A 19,771-nucleotide genomic window follows, 5' to 3' on the forward strand; every position below is an offset into this window, starting at 1 on the left:
CCTCTCGCACTCTCAGGCCGGACGTAGCGCAGCAGCCGCGCCTCCCGCAGGACCCGGAGGCCGCAGGAGCGCCGCCCGCCCCGCCGAGACCCATCCAGCCGCGCTCCAGTGCGGGGCTACCCGACTCCGGCCTGACTCTCTCCGCCCTTCTCCAGCGCACAGCCCGGGACCCTCGCCGGCGGCTCTCCCGGGAAAGGGAGGGGGTTTGAAGCGCCCAGCTGGACGGCTACGGGAGCCGCGGGAACCCCCTCCTCAGGCAGCCTCTGGTCCCTGCGCTGCAGGCTTTGCGCCGAGCCGTCCCAGAGCTCCGAGGGGTAAGCTCCGGACGCCGCCGGAACGGCCCCTTCCTCGGCCGGGCTCCCACGAGGAACCGGGAGATCGGAGCCGCGGGCCTCGGCGGGGCTGGCAAACGACTCCTCCTTCTCCGTCGGGGGCTTCGGGCGAGGTGCGGCTGGGCAAGAAGCCCCGACGCCGCGCCTGCCGGAGCCTCGGCCCCGAGACGGGCGGCTCCTCCTGGCTCTCGGACCGGCCCTCTTGGGCTTCGACGGGCTCCTCCCGCCCCCGGGACTCTGCGAGGCGTCTGGATCGGCCTACTCCGCTTGCGCGCGCCCCCCCCGCGCCCCTTGGGGCCAAGCCGGGGGGTCTCGCGGGGGTCCGCCCCGTCCCCGCCCCGCCTTCATAAAGCCGAAGGTTTGGGCGTCCGAGCTGCGCGAGGAGGGGGAGCCGCGTCCGCGTCTGGTCGGGGCTTTCCGGGGTCCGGACCGTCCCCGCCCGGATCCCCGGGTTTCAGCCGGGCTTGCCAAGATGCAGGTGGGATCGGGTAGGGTCGCCTCTTTCTCCGCTAGGACTGTTGTAAGCCGTGGGGGGGGGGGGCAACATTATTCCTGCCCCAACCACATTGCCCAATTGGGGATGGAGGTTATTCCACAGCAACATTTCTCAGCCTTGGAAATTTGAAAATGTTGTGGATTTCAAATCCCATGCTGGCTGGGGATGCTGGGAATTGAAGCCCACACACCTTCAAGCTGCCAAAGTTCAGAGACTGTACCACAGACAGCATCTACACGGGAGGGAAAGTGGCAGGGGGGGGGTTGGGGGCTGCTGCTTTTGAGCTGGACCACCATCACTAGGGATTGCTCTGGTTCTGTTGTTCCTTTGAAGACTTCCAGGCTCAACTTGCCCCATTGGAGGCCTCCTCCATCCCTCCTCGCAGCTCCGTGACCGTCACTCTTGAAGAGCCAGATCTTTGGGCCAAATTTCACCACACAGGGACAGAGATGATTATCACCAAAACTGGGCGGTGAGCAAAGCCTTTTAAAATCGTGTGTTATTTGGAGCGACTGACAGCCAGCCTTTAGAAGTAGTTTGTCGTGTACCATTCAATCAAAGCCTTTACAGAAGTCTATGTAAATTGCATCTATTGCCTTGACTGAGTTGTGTAGTCCATATGTTTTTGCAGCGTAGGAGTTGCAGATTACAGGATAATTTTTTTCTGAAACAAAATTGTTTGTTACGGAGTGGATTGTTTATTTCTAAGCGGAGGGTAATGGATTGGTTTGTGATTGATTCCATGACTTTGCAGGTGGTGCAACATAAAGAGATTGGTGTGTAATTTTCAAGTAGGCTGGGGTCTCTCTCCCTTTTTGAAGATAGGGATGACTGTGGCTAGAGACCATAGGTTGGGCAAGGAGCTGGTCCTGAAAGATTCCTCAGAGATTCTGCTTAGAGATTCTGCTATGGCCGTGGAAAGCTTTTTTAAGAAGTTCCAATAGATAAGAGATGGCTTTAGGCTGCACAGGGCCTTTTCAGTGTTATCTTCTGTAAAACCGATTTGTGTTAGATCATTGTAATTATTTGTGGTGCAACTGGGAAATGTTGGCCATGAGCCATGGCTGTATACAAAGACTGAACCAAAGAATGTGTTAGAGAGGTGTTGGCTTTAATGGCTCCATCATTACAGTCTCTACTGTTAGGGATGGATCTCGAGTCTTTAAGTTGGTTGTTTACAAAATTATAGAAGGCACGGTTGGATTTGGTGTGCAGAAGGTTTTCCTCTTGTTTGATGTGGTAATTGGTGCATTCAGTCTTTATCTGGTGGCAAAAGTTTTTGTAGCAGCTTTTAAAGTTAGCTACGTAGTCAGTTTCGTTTTTTCACCAAAGAGATTTGGGGAGGGGGGATTGCAGCTTCCTTATTGTTATGGGTAATTTGTTTTTTCCTGGTTTTGGGGGTTATTAGTGGTACATATACCTTAATGACTCTTTTGAGCAGAAAAATGTTAGAATGGTCTTCGGCAACATTACAGCCGAATGATTGGCACAGTCTATTCACTTAGAATGAGCCAATCAAGAGATGAGAGGTCAGCGTCTATGAGATGATAATTGGCTTTTTTAGAGTTATAATTGGGAATCCCATCATTATGATGATTTTTGTAAGGGTGTATATTGAGGCAAAAGTCAATCATGCTGTGGTCAGTGTTGGAAAAGGGTTCTTTTAGTTGTAGTCAATAAATGGACAGCTTGCAGACGATGGTCTCAGGAAGAACGGGTTCATGTGTAACTGGAATATTTTTTAGATTTAGGGGCTTTTTATAGAAGATAGAAACTCCACCTCTACCTTTAGTAGCAATAGATATCTTGGCTGACCAATCTCCCCAAAACTGTGTAAAAATCAGAGGAAATTTCAACCCCATAAAAAAGATTCTACGAGCGAAACTTATTTAATATCAGTCATACAAGATTAAGGTCCCCAAAGCAAAAGAAAAAGAACCCTGAGAAGGTTTCTCCCTCGGGCCACGAGTGGACGATCCAAAGAAGAGACTCACTGGACTTGCTCTCTTTTCCCCACCGTCTTTTCTGAGGAGCCAGACAGGAACTCTCAGGAACCCAACCTGGTGTCACCCCATCCAGCATGGCCTCAAAGCTCATTGGGGCTTCTTTGGGCCCCCCGAGACTCTGGAAGCCTTTGGGCCTTGGGAGGGTCCTGGCGGCAATTCCAAAAGGGACTTTCCTCTCTAATTTTCAGCATATCTTTTGAAGCCCAGAACCTTATTTAGAAATAAATACCAAGTCCCCCCTCCCTCCCCCCCCCCGCAAATAGGAAACTCTGCAAGTGAGCAACGCTGCTGCCGGGATTGTCGCTGGTCTAGTCGGCCCAGAGCCATCGTGGCCTTTTCTGGGATGGGGGGAAATGGCACAGAAAGGACAATGAAGGATGTTGGAGTTCCATCCGAGGCAGGAGAGCAGGAGAGCTATTGAAATCCTCCCAGAGGGACCATTTTAGATCTCCTAAGGATCCCTTCCTTTTCTGCAGACGGATGTTTCCACAATTCAAGATCAAAGTCACTGGCTTGATCCCATACGCCAAATATCTCATGCTGGTAGATTTCGTGACAATGGACAACTTCAGGTACAAGGTAAACAAGTCCCAGCAGGTGAGATGCTGAGCATGAAGGAGCTCTGGGCTTTGCCTCCACCCTTGGCTGGCAGCTGGAACTGGAGAATGGCTGGGATGGAGGCCAGGGGGTGGGGGTGGGTGGGTGGGAAGCTTGTTTACGGAAATGACGCCTCCTCTCTCGAGGCAGGTGGCAAGAAGGAGTACAGAATAAAACGGAAGCCATTAAAAGAATGTGAAAGGGGGGCATATTTACCATCTCCCTCTTCTTCGCTGTGGGAGGGGAACCAAGCCATGGAAAGCCAGCTCAGCCTCCTCAGGGAGGGGGGCACCAGACCTGATGTGTTTCTTCCCCCCTCCCTGCCCAAAAACCCTCAGCTATGAATCACAAAGCATTCCCTGCTCTTGTGGAGCAAAGTCCTTCCGGAACAGGCTCTGCCTCAATCCCTCAGCCCATTTTTCTCCTCCATCTTGTCCAGCTTTCACTTCATCTTGTCCTCTAGCCGAGTGAAATTAGGAATGTTTTGCAGGACTGATTGCTTCCCGGACGTTAGAAGGGTGGGAACAGGGTACAAAATCCACCTGCCATCTGCCTACTGAGGACCCTCCACTCCAAAAGCCCACCCAGCAGATTGGTCAGACAGAAGATAGCACCTATATTGGTGACCAATGCCGGCACTTCAGCTCAGCCTTCTGGACATGTCCAGAAAGGACTGGGACTCCACAATACAGTCTCTCTGGAGTTTAATTCTGCAGCGTGTCAGATTATACTTTGGAAAATCTAGAGAGTTCCTGCAATCAGCAAAACAAAAACAAAAAAAGCATGGACTCATTATGCAGGTGTACAACTTCCTTAAAGGGGTGGTTACTTTATTTTTTAAATATATTTATCAACTTTATGTAGCCATCTATCTCACCAGAGGAGATTCATCAAAAGCTTGCAGCTTCTGAAAAGGTCTTCTGACCTCTTTGCTGTACCATCAGGGCTGTGACTTCTTGTGCAGCGGGGGGGGGGGGATGTATTTTGCCTTGGTTCCCAGGAGAGCTGGGTACAGTCCTGGTCTCTCTCGCGCCCAGAGCCCCCCTTTGTAATGCTTTAGTAGCTGATGGCTCTTCTCTGCTGACAGGTTGCATCTCTGCCTTGGGACCCTTCCCTCTTATTTACCGGAATCGTATCTCAAGGCAGGGCCAGCTGAGCTGGGGATGATGGGGAGTACCTGGTTTGAAGAAGGAGGTTGCTCCTGGTGGAGGAGCTGGCCACGAGGAGGCAGGCCACGTGATGACGTTTTGTTCCTCCTCCCTCTCCCCAGTGGAACAAGGACAAGTGGGAGATTGCAGGGAAAGCCGAGCCACAGCCCCCATGCCGGACGTATGTCCACCCAGACTCTCCTGCCCTGGGCAGCCACTGGATGAAGGAGCCCATTTCCTTCCAGAAGCTCAAGCTGACAAACAACACCTTGGACCAGCAGGGACACGTAGGCGTCTTTTGCCATTTGCTTACTTTTTAACTGCAAACCATCTAAGTGGCCTGCAAATCGCACATGTCTGTCAATGCATAACAGGGCTGGCCTGGGAGGGCACAAAAATGTGAAGCTCTAGGCAATGGGTTCGAGAGGACTTTGCTGAAAAGAACAAGGCCAGCATGGGCAACATGGGCGTATCTTCCCTGACAATCCCAAGTCCTCTCTACCCTGACCGATTTTCTGTTTTCGCATGCTTTGCATGTCCCTTCCCTAGGCTGCCTTTGCTTCTCAGAGTTGCATCCCTAATGTCAGACAGCCCTCGCTCCTCCTAATCATTGGAGCCTCTTTGGAAGATGCTCAATTATGATGCACCATTAAGGCCACTCTTGCAACAGTCGTCATGCAAATGCCAGATTGAAGTCTCTCTTGCAAGAACTATAGAGTAGTCTTTGGGTCCTTCTCCTATAACAGTTTTAGCTTTTCTTTCTCTGCATTTATTTATCTAAAAGATTGTTACGGCCACCACTGCTCTTAAACATTTGTTCTGTTGAGCAGAGCAAATGCCTTCATTTCATGGTCTCTGATGTTCATCACCACCGTTGAGCGGCCTATATCTGCCGATAAAATAATAATGTCTTGATTATTAACGAGTTCCCATGTTAAAGCCTTTGGGACAGGTGGTTCAACTCGCATCCTGTAAAGACAAACCCATCACCTTGTCTGTTGCTGAAGAGCTGCCATTCTTCTTAGGGATTTTCTCCTGATGCTCGGGTGGCCTCTTCCTCCTTTCAGCCTTACTCATTATTCTGTCTCTTGCAGGCGGCATGCAAAAAAGACGCCGGCCCTTCATAGAGTATGATGGACACAGTAGAGGGGACCATGCGGGAAAAGTGAATGGAGAATACTCTACTTCTGTTGATGCCGCCCAACATTTCATTTGTCTTGTGGGTTTTGAGGATCGTTTCTTGATCTATAGCATCCGTGGAGCTACTGTGTTAACAGTAATTAACTTCAGAGGGAGTGATTGAGTGTTCCTGAAAGCTTTTGTGGCATCCCTGAGGTGGGGTCCTGGCCAACAGCACCTTCAGAAACCAGTGCTTCCATTGGCACCATTTCCTTCAGTTCATGGGAGTGAATTGCCCACTACGGCCTCTTCTCTTCGTCTTCTGGCTGGATGCAGTGGCCGCTCCTCTGCCCTTCGGGGACCCAGCTGCCTGCGTCCTATGCCAGGGCATCTGCTTGAAAGCCCATTCTTTTTCTAGGGCAGCCCCCGGGCTGTTTCTTCTGCCTTGGGTCTTTGGATTCTAAGGGTCACGGTGGTCTAGTGGGCAATGCTTTTCTTGGGTTGCCTTCCTTATAGGGCAGTGTTGGTGAACCTTTTGGCACTGAGTGCCAAAACAGGAGTGCGTGCGCACAGACAAGTACATGCTGGGAACTACAAGAGCAGCCACTCAGCATACATGTGCATGCCGGGAAGATGATCTTCTGGTTTCTGACGCACGCATGTGCACCAACCAGCTGGTCTTTGCTTCGTTCTGTGAGCATGGCTTGGCGGGCATGGCTTGGCCGGGGGGGGGATGTGACTGAGGGCGTGGCCAACTCAATGTGTTTGATGTTGAGTTGGCCACACCCACCCAGTCACATGACACCCACCAAGCCACAGCTAACCAAAGAGAGAAGCAACCTAGGATTAAGGAGAAATTTCCTAAGGGTGAGATCAATCAACCAATGGAATAGCTTGCCTTCAGAGGTTGTGGCTGCTCCATCACTAGAAGCTTTCAAAAAGAGTGAGGGAAGAACACCCCAAAAGGACAGGGCCAGGCACCACTAAAACAATGCAATACAATACAATACAGTACAATAGCAGAGTTGGACGGGACCTTGGAGGTCTTCTAGTCCAACCTCCTGCCTAGGCAGGAAACCCTATACCGTTTCAGACAAATGGCTATCCAACATCTTCTTAAAGACTTCCAGTGTTGGGGCATTCACAACTTCGGGAGGCAAGCTGTTCCACTGATTAATTGTTCTAACTGTTAGGAAGTTTCTCCTCAGTTCTAAGTTGCTTCTCTCCTTGGTTAGTTTCCACCCATTGCTTCTTGTTCTACCCTCAGGTGCCTTGGAAAATAGTTTGACTCCCTCTTCTTTGTGGCAACCCCTGAGATATTTGAACACTGCTATCATCTCTCCCCTAGTCCTTCTTTGTTGCTCTTCTCTGCACTCTTTCTAGAGTCTCCACATCTTTTCTACATCGTGGTGACCAAAACTGAATGCAGGATTCCAAGTGTGGCCTTACCAAGGCATTATAAAGTGGTATTAACCCTTCACGTGATCTTGATTCTATCCCTCTGTTGATGCAGCCTAGAACTGTGTTGGCTTTTTTGGCAGCTGCTGCACAACTGCTGGCTCATATTTAAATGGTTGTCCACTAGGACTCCAAGATCCCTTTCACAGTTACTACTACTGAGCAAGTTATCATCTATACTGTACCTGTGCATTCCATTTTGTTGCCTAAATGTAGAACCTTACTCTTTTCACCATTGAATTTCATTTTATTAGATAGTGCCCAATGTTCAAGTTTGTCAAGATCCTTCTGTATCTTAAGCCTGTCTTCTGGAGTGTTGGCTATTCCTGCCAGCTTGGTGTCATAAAACTTAAATGCAGAAAACTTAAAACAGCCCATTCCCCTTAAAAAAAAAGAGTCAACCCCAAAACAAAAGCAGCAGCTGAGAGGGAAACTAAGAGCAGCTGCTCAAGCTAATTGAAAGCATGGGTGTGTTGCCAAAAGCCATTAACCCTTTCAACTCTACTATTCTGTGTTTTCTATGTTCTAAATTGGGTCCTTCACAGCAGAAGCAATACTGGACCACACATGCATTAAATTCATGGCCTTTATGATCAAGATGCATCATTGTACCCGCCTGTGTCTCCCCCCCCCCCCCCAGGAACAAACAAGAAGTAGCCCAACACTGCAGCAGCTATAAAAGGTCTTGGGAAACTCCAGGGAGTATCAGCTGATCACAGAAGTGTTACTTAATACTCTTTATAATGAAAATGTTTGTAATCTTGTCCTTCTTCCTGAAGGGAAGAGATTAATCCCATCCCTAGATGGGTGATTGATGGGTTTCCCTGCCCTAATCCTGTTAGTTTCTGTTGTTTATTGATTTGATTCAACATGTATCAGCTGCATTCCAGCTGTAACTGGTTAAGTGGAGCTATTAACTGAAGGGAGAGACAGGGGGAAAAACCCTCTCTTTTACTTTTAACCGGTTCTTCAAACTGCATAAGCAATCAATTAACGGTACGGGCGAACTGGTGAGAACTGGTTGAATCCCATCTGTGCACATGTTCAGCCGGCACAAAGAACAGGCCAGCTACGGTGGTGGGACTGAAGCTCTTTTTCAGCATGTTTGAGAAGCGGAGGCCGGTCATTTTCCGTGTGAGAAGCCTGCAGTTCCAGCTGGCAAAGTGGCTGGGAGGCGTCTTGCATCGGAAAAAAGAGGCGGTGGCTGCAGGTATCTTGCGACAAGGGAGGCGAGATGCGGGCTGGTGGGGAGCCCAGTGGCGATTAAGGGAAGCCTGTGGGGAGATTGAGTAAGGGCTGGACGGGGCTTTTGAAAGAGAAGAAATAGGGCGACGCCTGGCGAAGGGAGAGTGGGCAGCGTGTAGGAGGAGGCCCCAGAAAGGCTGCAGCCGGGGAATGGCGTGTTCCCCGACCTGGCCAAGGTGAACGGCGAGTGGGCGGAGGCTCCGGGGCCTCAGGGAATGGCGCATCCCTGGCCCCAGCCCCCGACCCAAGGCGAAGGGCCAGTGGGTAGCATGCTTACCTTTCGTGAACTGATCAGAACAGGCGAGGCGTGGAGACAATTGGTGAGGCAATTAGCTGTGCCACGTGGCAAAAGCAACATAAGGCTGGGATGGGCAAGGCGAGCAGCGACCGGGTGACCGAGTGGGGCCAGCCAGAAGTCGTTATCGGCTTAGCAAACCAGGTCAAATTTCTGCTACCAGTTCGCCCAACCAGTGTGAACCAGCTGAATACCATCTCTGGGTAGCACTGTCTCCAATTGTCTGGACACATTGGTTGCTATTTTGGATGTGAGCTTTTCATCTCTTGGACATTATGCCTTTTGAGTTCAAAGCTTCTCCGGCGATTCCTCTCTTTCTTGCCTCTTTCTCCTGAACTGCATTGGCCAGGGATTCCTGACGCTTCCAGTATCACTGCCCCCCGGGTGGCATGCTTAAGGATTCTTTCTCCCCCACTCCCATGGGAGAAGTCATTTCCTACTGGCTCCTTCCCCCACTGCCCACCCTGTTCCTTCTTCCTCTTCCTCTCAACCAGATGGAAGGTCAAGCTGGCCCCGTCCTTGAAGGGGTGGAACAACCCTGTTCTGCTCTGTCCTGAGGGAGAAATGCGGAGAAGAACTTGGTGGAGGATCTCGGATGGTCTTGGTGCCTTTTCCCTGGAATCCCTTTGCTGCTTTCTTCGCCCAGTGCACAAACTCTTTTGCCCCCAGCCTCACCTGGGAATCCTTGCAGCTCAGCACCTCATGCAGCTGATGGGCTCTCGGGTCCCAGAGAAAGTGCCCCCGTCTCCCCGAAAGGTCCAGGTCTTGGGCAAAGCTCTTCCTGAATCAACTTCCTTGGGTTGAACACAGGTGGGGGGGGTTGTCTTCCCAGGGTGGCAAAGGCCTTTTTTAAAAGGGATCCATGATTGTGATTCTAGCAAATAGCAATCGGTTCCTGGTGGCCACTGGTGAGGACAAAGTTTGGCATCCCACAAAGTCCACAACTCAAGTCAGGAGACCCTTTCTGAGTTGTCTCTCCTCTCCCAGGTCATCCTTCACTCCATGCAGCGCTATAAGCCGCGTTTTCATGTCATGCAGGCAGGCAGCCTCTTCAGCACCCGTTGCAGCCTCTTCCATTCCTTCAGCTTCCCAGAGACCGTCTTCATCTCCGTGACCGCCTATCAGAATGGACAGGTGCAGTGATCTCTATCTCTACCGAAGGCTGTCTATGAAGGCCAGGTCGGGCCTTGGGAGGGAGGGAGGATCTCTAGGCTTGGTCCCCACAGGAGCCACTTGCCTGGGGCTGCTGCTAGTCCACTGGTGGGCCTGCATCTGAAACCAAGTCCAGCCTTGGGGGCGTGAAATGTGATCAGCTCCCTCTTCTTCTCTCCTCCTGCTCCTGCTGATGGGCATTTCATAGCTGGCAGCCATGAAGAGATCAGGAAGGCAGCAGGGGACCCAGCAGCAGCTCTCTGGCACCGTCTTCCACCCCATGGCTGTCTAAGCCAAGCCCTTTAACCCACCCTATGGGGTACCAGGCAAAGAAAGGAAGCCTTGCAGGCACCTGGTTTTGTAGCATTTGTTGGCAAAACACCAGACAGGATAATAGATGCCAATAAAGTATTTAGTGCAGGTGCTGACTGCCTCTCTTTCTCCGAAGATCACAAAACTGAAAATCTACAACAATCCGTTTGCTAAAGGCTTCAGAGAACATGGGAAGAAGGCCCGTCATCGGTAAGCCGACTTGTCCCTCTGAGCACCAGCCAGTTGAGTGCAGTGGTGCTTTGCCCAGAAGCTGGAGGTGGGGCAGGGCCTTGCTTCATGGGGGCAGCATGAGTGGGTCTCTCTCCCTCCCTCCCTCCCTCCCTCCCGCGAGTGGCCTTTTGAAGGGCTTGCAGGGAGATGGGGGGGGGGGTGTTCTGGCCTAAGTGTGTCTAGACCAGCCCCCCCATCCTTGAGGTGCTCCAGAGAGTCTGCCAACCGCTCCTCTTCCTCGCTTCCCCAGGGAAAGGACAGGTCAGGGAAGAAATGCAGCCAAAGTAGCCAAGATGGCAGCACCTCCGCTTCCTGCAGGGGAAGGTAATTTGGGGGCACACGGGAGACAATCCAGGAACTTAAAACGTGAATGCTGAACCTCTCTCCAGTTTGGAAAACACACTTGCTACAAATTTGGCCATTAATTATTTCTCATTAGTTAGAAGTGGCTGTTCAAATACAGCATTTAAGTAGCCTCTCCTTTAAGACGCTCGTTGCTTAGCCCCTTACAAAATGGCCAGAATTGGGCTTACCTGTGATAGGAGTCAGGTCAGGGCTGGCATTTCCATGCCAGGGAGAAACTGGGCAGCCAGAAGTGGCCTTTGAGCAGCCAGAAGGCCACTTTGGCTCACCTTTGCCTGGTAGCCAGATTTTGGGGGAAGGGGGGGGGGAGGGCAATTGCAGCAGGGAACTAGAAGGGGATGAGACCCCAGGAAGTGAAGGACTTACTCTCCCCTGACTTTTGGCTGGGGTGGGTGGGGGGCATCTTACAGCAGGGGCTTTTAGGGAAGGCCCAAAGAGGGTGGGGGGCATCTCACAGTCCCCAACCCCCCCCCCCCACACCCTTCCTGGGCACCGGGACTTGGTCCTTGCTCTTCCTGTGCTTTGGCAGGTGCCGCCGAGGGGAGCCACGCACAGGGGAAAGCCAAGGAAAGCCTCACCACCCGCGGGGGCGCTTGGCTTTCCGGTCCCAGCAACCCCCCAGAGATCCCTGCCCAGGGGGCATCAGAGGAGCAGCAGGAACAGCCGTCCCCTGCCTCCCTTTCCTTGCAAGCACACAGGTAAGAGGTGCCTTACCTGAAATAGCCTCCATGGGGGAGGGCAGGGCACTGGGCTTCGGGGGTCGCAGCTCTGGGGGGGGGCTACTGGCTGGGGGCTCTGGCAGCACCTGAGGAGCGAACCCCTCTCAGCCCCCAAGCGTGGAGGAAATGCGACTCTTCTGCTTGCGCTGTAGTCTCGTGACTGCTATCGCTGCCCTGCTCTTTGTGCCAGCCGCCCACGCACACCCCATTGCCTGCCTGTGCGTGTGCAGCCACACCCTATTGCCAGACACAGCCAGGAGAACGGCCTGCTGCACTGGAGGGACGGCGTCGCAGCGCAGTTGCTTGGAAGGCAGCCAGACTCTTTAAGGTACTCTGATGCGGGAGTGGGGAGTGGGGACCATAAAGGCACAGGCCGCAGGAGCCGCCTTTTCTGCTGGTTCTGTCACTCACATTGTGTTGGCCATGCCCACTCAGTCACATGACACCCCCTCCCTGCCATGCCATTCCCGCCAAGCCACGCATACAGAACCAGTAGTAAAAAAAACCTGAATCCCACCCCTGTCAATGGTACATTAATATTAGTTCACTTTAATAGATAGCTGAGATTAACAAGTAAGCCCAAATGAGCTCATTTAAAACCAGGACACTCAACTGATGTCATCACATCCTCTAACAAGGAGCCCCACCTAGCCATGACATGATCCTAACCCTGAGCTCCATTCTCTACCCAATGAGTGCCGGAGGAGCTGGGTTAAGGTTGGGGTCGGCTAGGAGGGACCTGGAGGGAGGGGATCAGAAGAGGGGCCCAGTTGGACTTTACCTTGTGATTTTGAGAACTTTGTAGGCCACAATCTAGAACTACATCAGTCTTGTGAGAAAGCAGACCAAGTTACAAATTCTGAGGCCAAGGATTTCTTCTGCAGATCAGAGATGAATGAAGTTCTTCCTCTTTTCAAACCAAAAATGACTTCTTCACTGCTTTTGACTTTTGTTCCCATTTTTGTTCTATTTTTTTCATGTTCCTGTTTTCCAATTCATGTTTCTATATCAGAAAAAATGCTGAACTGCTAGAAGTCATTCAGTGATCAACCAAAGCTTCTCTTTCTCTTCAGGGGATCCAGTCATGTAGTGATTCTGTCACTGCTGTTAGAAGGTCTCTAAAAGGAGGCTGATGGGGCAATTAGCTGCTCACTGGCCTCCCCCCTCCCCAGGGAAACCTCCCCCCTCAAGGGATCTCCTGTATAGCATGGCTTGAGTGGGGGGGGGGTAGCCCACACACTCCTGGGCCAATGCTTGAGCAGAAAGGACCCTTTGGAGAATATGCCCTGTCTCCCACGGTGCTTCTGGTCAGGGAAGGGCTATAGGAGGATGGTCTTTTGCAGCCATAGCTTCCTTGATGTCTTGAAAACTTGTGTTGACAGTGATTGTGATTGACATTTTGCCAAATGCAAAAATGAAAAATGTTGATTTTTTTTCCCACGCGGCATTTTCCAATGTCTCTTGCCTTCTCATTATATATCCAATATATTTGAGCTTTAGTTACCAAATCCTCCCCATATTTAAACTTGAGTGTCATCATTTCTGCCTTCACCTTTCACTTCACCTGGCGCTGTGTGAACGGCTTTTCTTCTGGGCCGAGGTCTTCCCAATACTTCCTTCCAGCACCACAATTCAAAGCTCCCCGTTTTTCTTTGCCCAGGCGTTGGGACAGGACAAAAGTGGCACTAAGGGTTGTGTGGGGGTGCTGGGCCACGTGCCTGGCTTTCTTGTATTTCTTTGTTTTTGCTTGATTTTGGTTTGATTGAAAGAAGAGTCTGATTCCAGTCAGAGTTGTGTCTTATCAGGTAGCTGGCCACGTCAAGCATATTTATATCTTTCATGTGCATCAACAAGAAGTCACCAGATTCATGCTTTCTGACATGCCGTTTAGCCCTTTCATTCATAATTACACCCAGATCTTCCCTTCCCCACATACATCACCAGATCTCTCCATCAAACTAGACAATCTGTTACATTATTTTTGCTTCATGCTCTTTATAACTGCCAGGTAACAATCTTCTTAGTGGTCACCGGGTGGTTTTTAGATTTGGAGCTCAAGGATCCGTCATGGATCTTTGGTTGATGCTGGTTTTGGTTGAATGGAAGCAGAGGAGACTTGGGTTTCCCCTTATTACACATGCAGCAGTCCTTGCTAATGTAAGTACACAGCAGCCTTTTTGTTACCTGAAGAGTGCACCTAATCTCCCTCCCTCCCTCTCAGATCCCGCCCCCAAATCTCTCAGTTAACCTTGCAAGACTTGCTCTCCAGCCCCTCCCCCGTTCTCCTGGATTCAGGGGCAAAGAACTACGGCAAACTCCCAGGATTTGGGAGCCTTCCTATCTCATCACACAGGCTAAAAATGGCTTTTCTGTTCTTAGCAGCCACATTGCTGCTGGCTCAACTCGCCTGGCAGGCAACTGCAGCTGAAAGACTCCCCCCACCCTGGTACTGTTGCCCCCCCTGCGATGCCCAGCTGCAACCTCCACATTTCTTCCTTCTTTGTGGGATCCTTGGTGCCCTTTGGGCTTGCTTGCTCCTCTTTGTTAAGGAAAGACCTGGCTTCAGTTAAAGTGCACTCATTATGTTCAGCTTGGCTTTCTAACCTGGTCATTTGGATGATCTCAGGGAGCCCATCAGATTAGAGAGCTTTCAGAGAGAAAGAGGTTGGAAGCTGAGCCATTCCTAGAATGCCCAGGCCCCCTTCTTTGCTGGATTTGTGCTTTTGAACCAAGGATAAACAGGAGTCCTTTTAAACAGCCACTTCTCTTTTCACTTTGGGAGATTTCTTTGACCTCCCCTTCACTCCTGATCCTTCTTGACTTCGGGGATGCCAATATTGGTCATTCAAACCCAAGAAAGGGCTTTCCTTGTTTGTTGCCACTGGCGTTCCTGTGTAACACATTTTCAGCTTCACTAATCACGTGGCTTTCTTGGATAGAGGAGATTTTTCAACACCTGATTTGCAAGTTTGAGTCATACTTGTCTATCATCTGCTTGAGGCAGATAGGAAATGCTTTCAAACTTTTAGTTTCTAATGCAAAAAAGTTACTACAGTTATAGTAACAAGATACTTGCTATTTTTCCCAACAGTACTAGTTGCTACTGGTAGTAAATATCCGAGGTTAATTCAAGCTAGTGGGGATTCCTTAAAAAGATCCTTGCAGCCTAGAATCCCGTCATCTGAATATGCCTTTCCTTTCTCACTGGCTCTAAACGTGATTATCCGGCACAATTAAAATTGTTCATTGCTTATTTGGACAAGTTTAGAACTGCATAAGAAATGGAAAATATATTTTGGCGGGCAGCTTTTTCTTAAATCCGAAATGATTGTTCTAAATCTTTGAACGTACCTCAACTGATTCTCTTACATTCAACCTTCCTTCCATGAACTTAAGCCAATGGCAATAAAGATGGAGCTGTGCCTGGTTTTTAATTGGCTAACACATTCTCCAGGTCTCCATGGATGGCTGTTTTTAAAAAAGTGCAAGCCAATTGTAGGAATGATAAGTGGGAGTTCCTTTGGGAGACAGGGTACAAGATGCAGCCAAGGAAGAGAACTGCCAGACAAAAAGCAGCTGAGCCCACAGCTGGACAGTGGGCAAGCTGGCAGGCTCAGAAGGGACCTTCCCTAGTTTCTTAAGCTGTAAAAAATAGGGGGGGGGGGGAGAGATGTACTTAAGAGATTTGCAAGATTCTGCTAATGTAGCTCCATAATAAAGTAGCCTTTAGTTCACCTGATTATGTTTCCTATTTGGTCTATCTTGTAAGGCTGACAATTGTGGAACATTGGACCTAAACAACATGGAATGGCCCATCCTGCTTGTAAGGAGCTGCCTCAGCAAGCCCCTCAGGAAAACATGACTCTTGAAAGAAGAACTTTTACTGAAAGTGTTTTCAGATAAATCAGGCGGAATCCGAAGTTCCCGCACAAAGCGCTTAACTAATTTTCCCCATTCAAAATCCCATCCCCCTCCACCAGTCCACGGGGAATCAATGCAGAGCCACCAAGGGCTTTGGAGACTTCTGAGCAGTTAACTTGACCATCCCCAGGATGCAGGGACCTTGGTGGCAGCCTAGAACTGCCTGGGAGGAAGTCCTTTTTGTCTCCAATAGCCCCCCCCCACCCTGAATCCCCCCCCCCGTTATAGAAAAAGTAAAAGCATGCAGAGATAGCCCCCCCTCCCCCAGCAGAATGGCAGCGTCCCTGAGGGGGACCTGACATCGCTGCTTTTGCTTTGCTTTGGGGCCAAATAGGTTGGTATGTTCCAATTGTGGATTTTATCTAGACGTGAAACACTCAATACTATTCCCAGTATGAAATTTTGTGTTCAGAATATTTCAATTTTTTCTGTCAAATGTATTTTTACAAAATGTATTTGGAAAAACAAGAATTGTCCCAGGAAGAGAGTTCTTCTGATCAGTTGCCTTGAGAGCAAAGAATCTACTTCATTAATCCACTTTCCCCTCCTGTCCAAAGTTTTGACCCAGAATTTCGGAATTTCAGGTTTGTTGTTGACATAACTATTATGTCTCCAGGATTTTAATAATTAAGTTTCTTGCCAAGCCATCTTTATGTGGATAGACAGCTAATATTAAAGCATAACATCAAAAGGTTAAATGTCCGTTGTGGAACTGAAGGAAACCAAGAAACTTCAGTGGAGCAACTGAAGGGATGATTTTAATTTTGGTAAAAGACTGAGCTGCAACAGCTATCAGTCATTTCTCCCCTCCCCTGCCATGACAACCAATTGGCTGCTTCTTCAAACAAATGCAAAACTCTCTCTCTCCATCCCTCAGGTTTCCTGCAGCTGGTGCAGTATCTCTGCCAGCCCCTTTCAAGGACTTGAGCACCTTCAATGAATTCTGGGCCAGGCCCCATCAGCTGGACTTTCCCATGGCTCCCGAGCAAGAGCCCAAGCCTCATGGAAGTTTGGCTGCCACTCCGCTCCTTCCACTCTGGCAGGACAACACTGGGGTGACTGGACATGCCCAAGAGCCAGCTGGCAAACCCAAATCCCAGGGGCTAACCTGTGCGCCTTATGCTCCAGACCAAAGCTTCAGCCAGTGGGTGCTTCCCCCAGCCAGTGAATACAGGGCTGGAAGCTATGCCGCCTTCCCTGCAGGGAGCTCAGGATCTGCTGCTGGGGGCAGGCCAGACTGGAGCCAATGCCCTCTGTTCCCTCATGCATGTTGGTGAGAAGGCCCCTTTCCCCAGGGGTGCTGAATATGGGCAGGAGGCACCCCAAAGATACCTTCTGCAAAGGTGACAAGGCCCACAAAGCCTAACACGTCTCACCGGAGGATTATTGGGTAATCACTGGACAGTTGAACGCTGGAGCACAACCCCTCCCCTTACACGAGGCCCCATGTTTTGGGGTGACTTGCCACTCACTTCAAGGCTATAAGCAAAGGGCAACAGTTCTGTTGAGAATTGAGTGGCATATTGGGTTCGTTCTCTTCTCTGCTCTTGGCAGCTGAAAAAATCCGAGTCTTTTTCCTGGCCACTTGTTTGGAACACAAGATCCGAGTCCCCACAAAGTGTGGCTTTCCTTCATGCCGGCCACTCACGGCCTACAGGAAGCAACATTTCAAGGCCTCTCAGAATGCTACGTTCTGGAAGGGGGTAGCCGTTTTGTCAATCTGTAATGGGCTGTTCTCCTGTTTTGGTCTGGCACACCTTTGTGTGTTCCTCTATTTGTTCTGTCCAACTATTCTCTGGCGATGGGAGGTCATAAAATACTGTTTCAAATGCTCTGCCTGCATTTCTGTGGTACCTTGGGATGAGCTCAGGACAAAAACTGATTCAACCCATATATAAGTTAAATTGCCTGGATTGCACCAAGGCTGGAGAGGGGAGGAGGGAGGGAGGCAGTGGGTGGGGACCTCTGCCTTAGAGCCCCCTGCCCATCAGGGAGAAGCGGCCAGTAGGGAGAGGTCTGCTGTTCAAGGCACTAAAAAAAAAACACCTCGCTTTTTTAACCTTTTACTCAGGGCTGGATGACAAAGTTGCCGAGGAAAGAAACGGGACAAGAGTTCTGCAAACAGGATGCATGTTTTTATTGAAAGTAATACAAACAGGGCACAGAACTCCTTTGCTCGATGTGGGACCGGTAGTGAATTATATTAAGAAAACAAAAAGGCACTAATTTTAACACATTTCATGTGTTCTAAAAATATACTTAATACTGTTAATTTGTAGCATAAAATAAAAACCCTTGACAAACTCTCGGGACTCAAAGCCCACAAATCTCAGGAGTCGGTCCCTGGTGAGCAAGGCCCCCAGTCCACCTCCTTCGGCCCAAAGACGTGGACTGTCAGCCTGCAGTGGTGTGCGAGAAAGACCTTGAGGAGGCCCAGGGAGGAGGGGCAGCCCAGGGAACAGAGGCAAGAGGCTCCGGAGGGAATCTCCCTGATTTCTTGGGCTGATTAGAGAGATGGAAGGAAGATTGCAAGCTAGATATTGGTAGACCAGACAGGAAACAGGACCAAATAAGCTTATTCTACCTGTGGTGGAATATGCACCTGGGGAAGCAGAGCTTTGCCAGGGAGTAAGGAAGTGGTTCAGGGTATCCACCCCAAGAATCTCTTAGGATAAACAGTTGGAAGGGGCCTTGGAGGTCTTCTAGTCCATCCACCCCATTAAGGTAGAAAGTCATAGCTTTAGTTTGGCAGGATTCTGCCATTAGAAGTGGACTAATAAAGGATTGGAGTCAATAGGATTTCACTGTGTCATCTTTGGGTTTGGGACTAAAAACCTTGTAAAGCTACGTTAATAGAATCTTGCAAGTCTGAAAGTACAAATATTCCACTGTCTCCTTTACAGACTTATAAATTAGCGAGGAGAGCCCTCCTGAACCTCTTGCTCCACCCACTGTGCAGCTGGGTTATTCAGTGGGTTATCCTGTCCCTAGTCCGCATCTCACACACACTCACCCCGAGGCCTTTCCCACATATCATCATACTGCCTATTTCAGCTAGGCATCCCCCAGCTCCTCCCGGGGAGCCTCCCCCCCAAACGGCCCAGAATTCAAATGATGCTTCACTGACTTAAAAGGTGTGTGAACTTCAGGCTACCCTTTCCCGCCACAGAATGGCAACCAGCCGTCACATTCAGATGGAGAGAGACACCAGGAAAAATTATCCCTGGCGGGGCAGCCAAACCAGTGTTCAAATATTCTCATTCTACAATATTTCATCTCTTATTCCCCCCTCCCACCAGCAAAGTAAAATGAAAACACATATGAAATATCAGAACAAATGCTTTTCACTCCTGAGGAAGACAACCTGCAAGACCTTCCTTGATCCAGACTTTCTTGGCGAGGGAGAGCTCTTAGGACTTCCTTGCTAGCCTGAGGCATCAATTGTTGCAATGAAGAAACGGAAGACCTTCCGCAGCCCAATGGGCCCAGTTTGCACCCTCCTGCTCAAAGAGCAAACTAATTTCTGAGTCACCTGACAAGGATTCCACTTCAAGGTTTTCAATGCCTTACATGAAAAAGCACAGGCAGAAAAAATCCTCAAAATTAGGCAGAGCGTAGCTGGTTTCCACGGGAGGCTCTCTGAATGTTTCTGAATAGTCCTAAGCAAACAGCAAGGACAGTTCATCTTTTGTAACATTCACAATCAGGAGCACATCCAACTTCTCTAGGTAGGAAAGAACAAGACAGAGAAAAAAGCAGTAAAGGAGCCAACATCTGGATGCCATTGAAATGTACCATTACTTTAGTATGCTGCGCCTGAACTGCCTTTCCCAGCTGTGATCAAAGCTGTTCCAAGTCTACTCTTGATGGGTGCGAAGGCCACTGACTGCCGGCTTCTCTTGCTGGAGACTTAATTGCAGTTGTCTATCAAATCTCAACCTCCGTTTAGCAAGAAAGCAACCGAGGGGGGAGCTAGCCAAAGAAAAGGGAAAGTGTTGGCTATTCCACAGGTAGCCCAGCAGAATCACAACTAGCTCAACTCCAGGTGTCCTTGCTCACCCTGCAGCTCATTGAGGTAAAACCTTCACGCAGGGCTTAGGTACTGTCCTGAAGAATAGTTCAGAGTATTAGGCCAGCTGTGCGGCAGAATTATTGTATGGCAGACGGATGTTTAGTACAGCTTAAATATTCCTAACACAAAGCTCAGTAGTATGAGAGTCATTCAAATGTGCCCAGGCACTTAATAGAACAGCCACATTATGGTCCAGTACGAAGTATCCAGGCAAGTCTCATTCACAGTGCTTTCCCCAGATCATCAGCCCAGCACTGCTGCTGATCCGAAAAGGTTTTTCTCTAGACCAAACTGCTCCAATCGCC

The 19,771-nt window shown here is 49.8% G+C and overlaps 1 protein-coding gene across 2 annotated transcripts; it reads left to right on the plus strand.

Annotated features, from left to right (window-relative positions):
* Positions 1-728: 728 nt before the first annotated feature.
* Positions 729-18,043, plus strand: LOC309398898 (T-box-containing protein TBX6L-like). 2 transcript variants are annotated; one of them, XM_081966186.1, is made up of 10 exons: positions 729-820; positions 1,162-1,300; positions 3,311-3,413; positions 4,702-4,866; positions 9,684-9,830; positions 10,297-10,370; positions 10,642-10,715; positions 11,284-11,452; positions 11,664-11,801; positions 16,272-18,043. In XM_081966186.1, exons 1-10 carry the CDS (start codon positions 805-807, stop codon positions 16,669-16,671), a joined length of 1,425 nt encoding a protein of 474 aa, XP_081822312.1. In that variant the 5' UTR covers positions 729-804; the 3' UTR covers positions 16,672-18,043. The 2 variants fall into 2 exon arrangements, with proteins under 2 accessions (XP_081822312.1, XP_081822313.1); XM_081966187.1 differs by lacking the exon at positions 11,664-11,801.
* The last annotated feature ends 1,728 nt before the right edge of the window (positions 18,044-19,771 follow it).

This window comes from Natrix helvetica (assembly GCF_964273705.1).
Source record: "Natrix helvetica genome assembly, chromosome: 14".
In the NCBI taxonomy this organism is placed as follows: domain Eukaryota; kingdom Metazoa; phylum Chordata; class Lepidosauria; order Squamata; family Natricidae; genus Natrix; species Natrix helvetica.

Excerpts from the sequence above, each read along its gene's own strand:
- LOC309398898 (XM_081966186.1), top strand. Across the intron at positions 10,716-11,283 it reads TCCGCTTCCTGCAGGGGAAG|GTGCCGCCGAGGGGAGCCAC; the intron begins GTAATTTGGGGG and ends GTGCTTTGGCAG. Across the intron at positions 11,802-16,271 it reads AGGCAGCCAGACTCTTTAAG|GTTTCCTGCAGCTGGTGCAG; the intron begins GTACTCTGATGC and ends TCCATCCCTCAG.